We start from the raw sequence: 12,664 nt of genomic DNA on the forward strand, positions 1-12,664 counted from the left end.
AAAGCCTTTTTTGAGTTCACGTCTGTCTCTGGAGTCTGCACTTTGGGTCCTATTCCTGCCTGCACACAGCCACACCTAACACATGGTATGAGCCTTGTTTGTGCTGGAGTGATGGATTCTTTCAATAAATCCCAGAAAATCAGTTTGGTTTTATTTTCCACAACAAACAGCATGTAATTAATTTGCTTAAGTGTAATGATATGCTATTTATACATATTGGTGACTCTCAAAGCTGAGCCAATGGGAACTCAATCAGAATCCATGAAATACCAAATAAATGTTGAAAACCCACATGGATTTTAGAGAAATGTATCAGCAGTGCATAATTTGATTTGACTGATACATTTTACCAATGATTTAATATTGTTAACATAGTAAATCCACCCACTCACACACCTGATAAGGAAGGAACAGCAAAAGGTGCATTATTCAGCAATATCATTTCATTGGTATTAATAAGTATTTAAACATTTCTAAATGAAACAAAACTGTCACTGACAACTCTACAGAAAAAGCCAGGAGATATTCAGTAAATCTGCTTTATTCTGGATTAAACACAAAAATCTGCAGAAAACTGGATAGAAATGCATCCCACAAGGGCTGAGGATCTCTTTCTGAATAAAGCTGATTGATCAACAGATTAATAGTTCTAATGGTAACATCACAAGATGGTTATTAAGTCATACCCACCACTACAGTAAAAACGCAAATGTAAATGTTTACATCTCAATGTGAATTGCAGTTTTGGGAAAAGAGAGACTGGTTGACACCATAAAAAAGATACTGTCTTATAACTCAGTTAATTTAGATAAAACTAAAAAACTAATACCCATAACCACGATCCTACAGTAAGCTGTAGTGTACTGTAACAACATACCGTTTGATTATCAGAAGTTACATGTGCTTAAATGGTATTTTAAGTAATTGTTTGTCAAATAAGGACAAAATGAGGATGCGTTTACTCCCACCTCATTAGACCAGAGGACAGATTCCTCGAGTGGCAATCCCACACTGGTTGTACTTGTTCCTGCTCATCTTAATGTATCCCATCTCTCCCCATCCAAGTCCCCAGCTACAGAAAGAAACAAATTAACAACATTTAGCAGCTAAAGCTCACACTTCATGTTCATGTATACGTATCTGTGTATCACCTCTCAGTGAATATTGTAAAGAATGAAATGAACGAATTAAAATATGAGCATCACATGTGGGTATTTACCTGTTCTTGACCAGCCAGTAGTCGTGTCCAGTCAAAGTACCATAACCTACAAGCAGCACAGCATGGCCCAAACGTGTGCTGCTGCAGGCCGGCTCATCATACAATCCTGTAAATACATGTCAATCAGACTTACAGGTATAAAGAATAAATTAAGCACCTTCAATTTCTTTTTCTATTTGAAGATATTTTTCTTGGTACTTTCCCCAAAGTGTGTCAATGTCTGCACCTGAATGGTAGAGTTGAAACGATCGATGAGAAGCATCAATGGACACAGATATCGGTCCAAAGGTAGCCACAGCAGACTTCAGTGCAGCTTCATCAGAGTTACTCACATGAACATAGCTAGTGCATTTGGCACCAATAGCACTGGGGTTGTAACGGCATAGTCCATCCTAATTGAGAGAAAATATGTTATAATTTACTATAATTTACTATACTAGATTGAATTGTATTTGAAAGAAGTACAGTAAGTAGTAAGTAGTACTACTTTACAAGTCTTGGAACTACTATATATTTTAGCCAGAAACCATCATGACTACCACTGTCTGAATGAGCACATGGCGGTTTCAACTTTGATATTTAGCAAGATGATCATAGTCAGGTAATGAACACCTGAAAATGTACGTTCAAAGATTTTGTTTTAGGTCTGGTGTGACAGCAGGTTTTTGAGACATTGCTGTCTAATTACCCTAGCCTCATAAGGGTAGGACGCCTCAGTGTCAATTCCTCCATTGTATATAATGTAGTGAAAAGCCTGGTATGACAAGCCTCCTTGGCAGCCGTGGTTCCCAAAGCTGCGAGAGCAGTCCACCAACTGCTGTTCACTCAGAGACACCAATTTTCCTGTCTTCCTGAAGTGCTGACCCTCCAGTGCACCAGTCTGCAATAAACATGAGTTCATCTTAATCCAGAATATATAGCTGACTATACAATATAATTAAGTTGAGCAACGTTTGCCAAATTACAACAAGTAGAGAACACTAAGTTATATGTACTGACTGCACTGAAGGCCCAGCAGGAGCCACACTTCTTCTGATCCTTGACATCAGTGACATATCCCTTTTCTCTCCAGTCAACAGTGTCGGGCAGATCAATATCTTCAGGTAGCCGGAGAAACGCAGAACCATTGTGAGGCAAGGAAACATTGAGGGAACCAAGGCAGCCCTGGGAAATCAGGTGCTTGTATTCCTCATTTTCCTAATAATAATAATAATAATACATTTTATTTGAAAGCGCCTTTCAGAACACTCATGGACACTGTACATGGTAGAATAATAAAAGCAACATAATAACATAACATAATGAAGAAGGACATTTTTTTTCTTTTCAAATATCATTTTTGCAATCAAAATTTAAATGTTTTTAAAAAGGATTAAACATAACTGGCACATGTTTTTCCGTACATACCATGTCAGCAAAGTAGGTCATACCGAGGCGGTATGACTTGAAACCCTGGTCTGCTAATATGTTGTGAATTAGCACAAATTCACGGTTGTTGAGCCAGATCTGCTTCCGATGAGCCTCCTCTGATGGAGAGTCATAGGACTTTTCTGCCAGTTGGAAAATGAAAAAATCATAAAGAGAACAAAGGAATTATGAATAAAGAATAAAAATTGAATTTCTGGTAAGAGATACCCTTTTATTCCTTTAAAAAATTTCTACAAGTAAACGTAAGGGTTAGTTCACATTTTGTCTCAGAATTTGAGGTTTACTAAGCATATTTTAAAGACCACAAAACATGAACAACAGCATTTCACACAAGGCTAAACTAAAAGAGGAGAAAAGGGTCTAATGTCTCACCAAACTTGAGCTTCCATGCATGAAACTCCAGATCTCCAAGAGAGATGCTGGCACAGCTGGTCACAGCCAAAAAAGCAGTAACAACTAGAAGCAACTTCATCTTGATTGAAGACAAGCAGAAAAATACAGATCCTTTTGTCTTGCAGAAAACCACACAAAATGTTGCAAAGATTGAGGTTAAGCCAGTTCGGGCTTGGGTACTGTAGTTCTGTATCAGAGAAACAGAGTTCCTATATGGCTAACTATAATAGTTGTATTCCAGTTTGGTGACTCACAACAGTTCAAAAACATAGTGAAAGAATTTCAGGTGCAGTAAAAGGTGGAGCTATACATTAAGAGAAGGATCACATGATGTTTGCATGATGTCACTCTTTTAACAAAAGTTTTCTTCCTTTCAGCTGATTAGTTATTAGTTGTTTCATGACAATCACAAATTTAACAATCCAATCAGAGAACAGGTGGGTTTGGCTGTTGGTGGGGTGCTTTACTGTGCTTCAAGTCCTGGAGGAATAAATGCCCTTCCACCCCATCGACATGTAGCACTGAGAATGGACATGAATACTGAGTGGTCAAGATCAGGTAAAACCCCTTTCAAATTTTAAGGTTTTACAGTGTTCTTAAAATGAGGTAACCACAACCTCATATGAGCTACAAAACATAACATCTTACACCATGTCATTATTTCTTTAACAAAAAATGTGCAAAATGCTGAAGCACAGTGTGTGCAAAGGCTAAAGTATATGCTTACTTACCACCCTTACATGCCTCCCTACAGAGGAGGCTCTGGCCTTTTACAAGTGTACAGTGGAGAGCATCAAGAGCCTGAAAAATAATTTTAAAGTAAACACATTGATTGCTCATTTACGCCTTACATGCCTCTGCTTAGACTTTCAGACTGCCCTCTGGTGGACAAACATTAGCACAAATGGAGGGTTGTTTCGGTTGTCTTTACTTTAAAAATAAATAAACCTTTGATTTTATATATTTCAGTAGCATTTTACTCTCGCATAATAACAACAACAACAACAACAACAACAACAACAACAATAATAATAATAATAATAATAATAATAATAATAATAATAATATTAATAAATCGTTTTTCTGAGTGGAGGCTCAGCTACCCAGCATTTTTGAATTTGTTTATTCATTTGGTTTACCTATATATTCTGTGTTTGATTCCTGGTTTGTTTATTGTGTATATTTCTTTTATGTATTCTTAGTGATAAATTTGTAATTTTTCATGAACTGAAAAACAGTGGAAAAGTAACTTTATTACTGGGATTCTGTAAATGATTGGTAGGAACTACTTCTTTTCCCACCTGTCATAGTGATACGCAAAATATCCTGTATAAATGCATCACAGCTCACTTAGTTGACAATAATGGGTGATTATAAGCAGAGCCATGTGTGGAGCTATTTCAGCTAAAACTAAAATAGTGCACATTTAACAATTGAGAAAACTGTAAAGGAAAAATAGAGACACATAAATGACCATTATATGGAAGGCTTGAGAAGACAGGATGGAGGCGTGAGGAAGGAATTACAGTAAACTCTAAAGCTAGTAGAAGAACTTAAAAACTTAAAAACATAGAAAGAACTAAACTCGGTGCTAAACTTTAAAAACTTGAACTTAAACCGTAATAATACGAAGTCACAAAACACAAAAATAACTGGGGAACACAAAAGTCTGCAGCTGCATTCCACAGGTGCTAAACATTTATGTCTAGATGATGGATTGATGAACAGAACACAGTTTCACAATTTATGTATTTATTTTAACTTGTATTTGTCTTATTTATGAATTTATTCCATTAAACACTGATGCAGGAAAAGAGAGGTTCTTGACCCGACAAATAAAATTATGTTTAGTTACATAACATGGTTAAAAACTTTAAACTAAATTTTGGTCAAATCAGAGGGAACAACTGAGGATAGGTTTCTTCCGACCTCTTCAGACCAGAGGGTACGTTGCATCAGAAGCAATCCCACACTGGTTGGATTTGTTCCTGCTCATCTTAATGTATCCCTTGTCTCCCCATCTGAGACCCCAGCTGCAGAAAGAAACAAATTGCACAGTTTAACAACATTTAGCTGCTAAAACATTAAAATATGAGCATCACATGGGAGTAAATACCTGTTCTTGATCAGCCAGTAGTCATGTCCATCTTCTGTACCATAACCCACAGCCAGCACATCGTGGTTCAACACTGTCTTGCTGCAGTCGGGCTCATCATACACTCCTGCAAGTACATGTCAATCAGACTGAACAAAAGAACAAATGAAGCATTTCACATTTCTTTTCCAATTTAAAAATGTTTCTCTGCACTTTACAAATATTTTTTCAATGTCTGCACCTGATTGGTAGAATCTGAATGAGTTATGAGAAGCATCAATGCCAACAGATATTGGTCCGATAGTGGCCACAGCCTCCTTCAGGGCGTCTTCGTTACTGGGTTCCACTTCAACATAGCCAGTGCATTTGGCACCAATACCATCAGGCTTGTAAAGGCATTGTTGACCCTAATACAGAGAACATATGCAATCATAAGTTTCTACTGCTGTCACATATTTATATTAGCAAACAGAGAGTTTGCCAAAATACTGTGATGTTAAAAATAGATTTTGAAAGAAGTTAATAAAGTAGCTCATGCTGTGAGTTTTACAGGGCTTGGAGCTACCATATGCTTTGGCAGTACTGTACAGCCTTTCATGCATGGCCATTATTAACACCACTGTCTGACTGAGCTGATTTGCATTGATAATTCTGATATTTACAATGTGATGATATTCAGGCGATAAAGACCTGACTGCATATATTCAAGGTTTGTGATTTAAATCACAGAAGAAACAGGTGTGTGTGTGTGTGTGTGTGTGTGTGTGTGTGTGTGTGTGTGTGTGTGTGTGTGTGTGTGTTTGGTATGTTGCTATCTATTTACCTTAGCCTTATAGGGGTAGGCTGTCTCAGTGTCAATTCCTCCATTGGCTTGGATGTACTGAAAGGCCCGCTTCACTGATCCTCCTTTGCAGCCATTGTTGCCAAAGCTGTGAGAGCAGTCCATTAACTGCTGCTCACTCAGAGACACCAGCTTTCCTGTCTTCCTGAAGTGCTGACTCTCCAGTACACCAGTCTGCAGTAAGGACGAGTCGATTTCAAACCAGGCAACAGTTTTTGTTTCCCAAAGTTACCCAAACAACACAACATTTTATGTACTCACTGTACTGAAGGCCCAGCAGGAGCCACACTGCTTCTGATCCTTGACTTCAGTGACATATCCCTTATCCCTCCAGTCAACAGTGTCGGGCAGATCAGTACCTTCAGGCAGGCGAAAGAAGCTAGAGCCACGCTGAGGCAGAGAAGCATTAAAGGAGCCAAGGTAGCTTTGGGAAATCAGCTGTTTGTACTCTTCATGTTCCTGATAAAGAGGGAAGACATTCATGGGGGTTTTATCAAACAAAGTTGTTGTTTGGTTTTTTGTATCCTCACATGCTAATTGCATCAAAAAAGACAGATAACAACTGAATTGGTGAAGGGTAAAATCTGAATGATCTCTTTTTTGTACACATACCATGTCAGCAAAGTGGGTCATCCCAAGGTGGTAGGATTTCAAACCCTGGTCTGCCAAGATGTTGTGCACTAGCACATGTTTGCGGTTGTTGAGCCAGATCTGCTTCCGGTGAGCCTCCTCTGACTCAGAGTCATATGACTTTTCTGCAAGTTGGAAAAGGAAATTAAGAGAAACAGAACAATTTTTTGATTCGCTAACATATTTCCTTTGATTTGAATCTTATAAACTTTTACATAACTGGATGAGGCAAGTTTGAGGTTTGGACAGTGTCTTAAAGAACACAAAACATGATCAGAAGCTTCTGAAAAAACACAAAAACAAAAGAGGAGAGAAAGTGTCTGCTGTCTCACCAAACTTGAGCTTCCAGGCGTGAAACTCCAGATCTTCCAGAGAGATGCTGGCACAGCTGGATACAGCCAGAACAGCAGAAACAACAAGCAGCAACTTCATCTTGACTGAATACAAAGAAACGGATCCTTTGTGACTTGTAGGAAACCACATCAGTTTTAAAATGCTTTCTGTCACTTTAAATGGATGTTGGATGTCACTTACAAAGTACGACAGTAACATCTCTCTCTCCAAACCTTTTGCAAATTAATAATTCTTAGTTTTTCTTTGTTTTTTTTCATCATTATATTACTGGAAAGTGCATTTACACACTCGCCTATGTGTCTAATTACGTGCTGTAGCTACTTACCTGTCTCAGTGTCCGTGGTTGATATAGGTCTGCGTCAGAGAGAACGTCTTATATAGCAGACCACTAGTATGACTGCAGTATTCCAGTCAGGTCAGGACAGGAGTAAAGTAAAGAAAGCGAAAGAATGTTAAGTACTGAAATAGAAAAAGGTGGAGGTGTCAGGGTCCCTCAGTCCTCCTTGGCTTCTCCCCTATGATTGGGTCTTCTGTCTGTCTTTTCCCATTTTTTCCTCTGTCTGTGTGTCTCTGTGTTTGGAAACTAAATCCAGGATATCACTTACAAAACAAAACCCACCTCACTCACTCTGTTGGATAACCCCACCAAAGCTATCAGTTTCTATGATTTGAAGCCCCCATCACGCTGTTGGTCCATGGTCACCCTTGGTTACGACCCAACAATCCGCACATCAACTGAGAAACAAAATGCGTCTGGATGGAGGCTGTCTTTCCATAAGAACTGTTTAAAATCCACTCTCCCTTCAGATTATACAGCCCCTGAACCAAACCCACCTGAAAACGCAGGTGGGTTTGGTTCAGGGTTCCAAACTGTTTATCATGATTTGGCTGAAGTTTTCAGAAAGGATCTCACTCTGTCTCTTCCTCCACATCTGTCTGTCACTTGATGAGAATTAGGCAGGGGGTTAGTGGAAGATGGCCTTCAATACCCATCACAGACACTTCAAACACCTGGTAATGCCCTTTGGACTAACTAACACACCTGCTGTTTTTCAGGCCCTAGTTAATGACGTTGTCTGGCATTTCATAAATTGTTTCATGTTTGTCTACCTGGATAACATCTTATTTTTCTCACGATCTCTCTCAGAACATAAAATCACTTAAGGTTAGTCCTGCAGCAGCTGCACAAGAAGTTGTTTCTAAAAGGCAAATTTTATGTTGACAGTGTATCTTTGCTGGGCTACAGGAAAGATACATTGTTGGGCTACCAAAGGGACATCTCAAACCAGGCCCAGCAAAGGTGCAAGCAGTCATGGACTGGCCATTGCCTGAGAACTGCAGATGTTGCAACGTTTCCTTGGTTTTGCTAACTTTACTGGGACTTCAGTAAAGTTGCCATGCCTCTAACCCAAGTTGCCAAATCACAGTTCCAGTGAACCCCAGCAGCTCAGTCATCCTTCGACTTTCTCAAACAACACTTCACTTCTGCTCCCATCCTTTCTCAACCAAACCTCTCACAACAGTGGATGTGGATGCATTAGATTCTGGAGTGGGAGCCGTCTTTTTCTCTTGTCGTCTATTCCCTGCGGAGCAAAATTATGACGTTAGATCTGGATCTGAAACTCTTGCATACCTCGAAACGGCGAGTGGGCTTTGTTTTTTACCCTCTTGAATTTTCCTGCAACGTACAGGCCAAGCTCTTTAAACAAGCTAGTCCACTGTGTAAACCTGAATTCTGTGTGTAGAGACCAGTTTTCCTTTTTTTTTTTTAAACTGGTATCTATTTGCTGATTTGGTCATAATTTTATTATTTTTTTAAATGTAGTATTGTAGTCTCAAATGGTTTATTGTTTTTTATTAAATAATATGCAAAAATACAGATTACACATATTTGACTTGATGGTGGAAACTGGATTGGCAGTCTGTCCAACAAAAAAACACATAAATGCAAATTTATGATTGAAACAAAAATGTCATCCATGACAGGTCTACAGGGAAAATGGGGACCCTTCAGCTTTATTCTTTTGGGAACACAAAAGTCTGCAGAAAACTATAAATGTATCCCACACACGCTTAACATTTCTCTGTTGATACTGGATGATACTGACCATAGTTTCTAATGCTAAAAACCACTTCATGGGTAATAAGCTACACACTACCAACACAACGTAACAAACACAATTACAATTTTTACATCTTAGTATAAAGCATTCTTTTTATTTATTTAACATGCATTTGATGTCTTTATGACGTTATTCCGTTAAGCACCAATGCAGGAAAAGAGTGCTTCTTGACACCATAAATCAAATGATGTTTGATGTTGTTGAGCCAGACCTGTTTCTAGTGAACCTCCTCTGACCTAGATCATAGTCATATGACTTTTCTACCAATTGGAAAAGGAGATTATGAGAAAAACAGAAAAAAGAAATTAATCTTTTTTTTTTTTTTTATCCGCTAACATGTCTCCTTTTATTTGAGTCTTAGAAACTTTTACACAAGTAAACACATGGGTGAGCATTTCTTTGAGTTTGAGGCTTGGACAGCATCTTTAAGAACATAGAACATGATCAGAAGCTTCTGACAAAAATCGAAAATAAAAGAGAAGAAAGAGAGTCTGCTGTCTCACCAAACTTGAGTTTCCAAGCGTGAAGCTCCAGATCTTTCAGAGAGATGCTGGCACAGCAGGTTACAGCAGAACAGCAGAAAAAACAAGCAGCAACTTTATATTGACTGAGAAGAAGCAGAAAAAGACAGAGGCATAGCCAGCTTCTCTACACTTTCATGGCAGGATTTGACAATATTCAAAAGAGGTAGTCACAGAATGTTTGGCTTTTCCACCTCCCACAAGGGGCTAGATGGTCAGGTGCAGAAAAGTTCATGACAGTCAGTCAGACAGATAATTTTCTTTGGTTTCAAGTAATTTTTGCAAATCTCAGTTCCATAAAATCCTTATCTTCAGTTTAGTTTAATCTAAGCAGCATATTTATTTAGTATTTAAAATCAAATCTGCATTATGTCTGGGACAACACTGGATACATTTACACATGGAGAGATATTTCACTACCAGGCCTGCAGGTCTGCAGAGAGGCTGGGGGTACTGCTCCAGCTATAGCAGCCATCTGTCCCTAAGACCTCCAGACTGGTTGAAACCCCTGAGGATGTGTTGATGCTCCTGTCAGGAGACAGACACACGCTCTACTTTTAAGATTAGGCTTAAACATTCATTTTTGAGAAACCATATAGTTATGGCTCGATCAGGTGACCCTGAATCCTCCCTTAGTTATGCTGCAATAGGCATAGGCTGCTGGGGGACTCCCATGATGCATTGAGTTTTTCCTTTTCAGTCACCTTTCTCACTCACTATGTGTTGATAGACCTCTCTGCATTGAATTGTGCTTGTTATTAATCTCTGTCTCTCTTCCACAGCATGTCTTTTATCCTGTCTTCCTTCTCTCACCCCAACTGGTGGCAGCAGATGGCCCCACCCCTCCCTGAGCCTGGCTCTGCCGGAGGTTTCTTCCTGTTAAAAGGGAGTTTTTCCTTCCCACTGTCGCCAAAGTGCTTGCTCATAGGGGTCATATGATTGGTGGGTTTTTTCTCTGTATCTATTATTGTAGGGTCTGCCTTACAATATAAAGAACATTGAGGCAACTGTTTCCAATTGAATTGGACTGAATTGATTTGAATGACTTTTGATGACCATGGTACCTGTTGAGGATTATAGTTCTCGTTAATTCTCATTAATTGTGTAAATGCTCAGAAAATAAAACAAGATTGGCACATTAATGCACTTTCAAACCCTTTTAAAAGTACCCATCTTGCTTCAGGTGGGGCATCCTCTGCCATTCTAGAATCAGCAGTTAGAAAGCGTTCAGTGAAGCTTCCTGCTTTCAGGATGACAGCTGCTCCACGTTTGTCAGCCAGCTGGTGCAGGTGTTGAGCCATGCTTTTCCTCACTGTGGCACAGTGATGACTGAGAAAGGACAATATTAGACACACAACTCTGGGAACTGTATTGCTAGTTAAACAGAGTTAATCAGAATCCAAACATGGATGCAGTTTTCCACCTTGGCTTAAAGCGCCAGATTGATCTCCTCATGAATAAAGTCACTGGAAGTCTGCGCAAGCTTCAGCGGTAGAGTTTGGCCTGTTTGAAAATATTCAGTGTTGAAAATTATTTATACAGATTGCATGTATATAAATAACATTTTCTGTTATTACAAAAATACCAGAAATATCAAAATTAAAGGTAGCTTATTATCCGTAACTATGATTTTTAATGAACAAATTCCATCATAATTAATACACACGGTGAATTTCATAAGTATAGAAGACCTCCTGTGACATTTGTTATTTTTCAAGAAAGGTCATAATCATTGTGTTATAAACCTGTTCTAACTATCATTTGCTTTATTTTGGGTTTTGATTAGCTTAAAAAAGTGTTTGGTTACACTATCTATGAAGTTTTGAGGTCACCAAAGAATTTATTCTGTTTGTCTCCATCAGCTGAAGAAACTGGAAAAATGTGATGTTTGTCACACAAATTTTAAGCTAGCTAAATGCTGAGAGATATTCTTACCTTAAAATAATTGTTATTTTAATAATGGAGTGGAGATCAGTATGTATGTCTCAATAATAACCATACAAATTCTGTAAGTAATGCGATATCAAACGTCTCAACAAACTGAACCTGGGAAACATTGGCTTTATTCATTGGAGAACACAAAAGTCTCCAGAAAACTAGAAACGCATCCCATGGGTGCTGAACGTTTCTGCCTGGATGATGGATTGATCGACAGAGCACAGTTTCATAGCTTATTTATTTATTTATTTTTACATGTATTTGCTGTAGTTATACATTTATTCCATCAACCACCTTTGCAGGCAAAGAGAGCTTCTTAACACCACAAATAAAATTATGTTTAGTTAAAAACAACTTGCTTAAAAAGACTGAAATAAATTCTGGGCAAACCAGATTTTCTGTAAAATCAGAAGGAAAAACTGAGGATGGGTTTCTTCCGATCTTCAGACCAGAGGGTAGCTTGCTTGAGAAGCAATCCCACACTGGTTGGATTTGTTCCTGCTCATCTTAATGTATCCCTTGTCTCCCCATCTGTGACCCCAGCTGTAGAAAAAAAAAGAAATTACACAGTTTAACAACATTTAGCAGCTAAAAATTAATAGTGTTCACACTAACAGTCCAAAAGTATGTGGAGAAATAATGATCTGCATAAATAAGATGCCTTTACATATTTTTGTATCAGCACTCAGTGAATGTTAGAAGTAGTGAAGTGCATGAATTAAAATATGAGCATCACATGGGAGTAAATACCTGTTCTTGATCAGCCAGTAGTCATGTCCATTTTCTGTACCATAACCCACAGCCAGCACACCATGGTCCAACACTGTCTTGCTGCAGTCGGGGTCATTGTACACTCCTGCAAATACATGTCAATCAGACTGAACAAAAGAACAAATGAAGCATTTCACATTTCTTTTCCAATTTAAAAATGTTTCTCTGCACTTTGCAAATATTTTTTCAATGTCTGCACCTGATTGGTAGAATTGGAATGAATGACGAGAAGCATCAATGCCAACAGATATCGGTCCGATAGTGGCCACAGCTTTCTTCAGGGTTTCTTCATTACTGGGTTTGACATGAACATAGCCAGTGCATTTGGCACCAATACCATCAGGCTTGTAA

The 12,664-nt window shown here is 38.6% G+C and overlaps 1 protein-coding gene across 1 annotated transcript in view; it reads right to left on the reverse strand.

Moving 5' to 3' along the window:
• Positions 1-12,664, reverse strand: part of LOC102193519 (uncharacterized) — a 45,212-nt gene that overhangs the window by 12,356 nt on the left and 20,192 nt on the right. The window contains exons 2-15 of the mRNA XM_005724076.2: positions 6,939-7,043; positions 6,589-6,731; positions 6,238-6,435; positions 5,959-6,150; positions 5,377-5,542; positions 5,157-5,262; positions 4,980-5,073; positions 3,020-3,119; positions 2,627-2,769; positions 2,219-2,416; positions 1,908-2,099; positions 1,446-1,611; positions 1,220-1,325; positions 979-1,072 (exon numbers count right to left, since the gene is read on the reverse strand). Of these exons, the coding sequence (XP_005724133.2) occupies positions 979-1,072; positions 1,220-1,325; positions 1,446-1,611; positions 1,908-2,099; positions 2,219-2,416; positions 2,627-2,769; positions 3,020-3,119; positions 4,980-5,073; positions 5,157-5,262; positions 5,377-5,542; positions 5,959-6,150; positions 6,238-6,435; positions 6,589-6,731; positions 6,939-7,038 (1,998 nt within the window). The 5' untranslated portion in view covers positions 7,039-7,043. The remainder of the gene's footprint in view (positions 1-978; positions 1,073-1,219; positions 1,326-1,445; positions 1,612-1,907; positions 2,100-2,218; positions 2,417-2,626; positions 2,770-3,019; positions 3,120-4,979; positions 5,074-5,156; positions 5,263-5,376; positions 5,543-5,958; positions 6,151-6,237; positions 6,436-6,588; positions 6,732-6,938; positions 7,044-12,664) is intronic.

The sequence above is a fragment of the Pundamilia nyererei genome, unplaced genomic scaffold (assembly GCF_000239375.1).
Source record: "Pundamilia nyererei isolate P.nyererei 1_Seehausen unplaced genomic scaffold, PunNye1.0 scaffold00010, whole genome shotgun sequence".
Taxonomy (NCBI): domain Eukaryota; kingdom Metazoa; phylum Chordata; class Actinopteri; order Cichliformes; family Cichlidae; genus Pundamilia; species Pundamilia nyererei.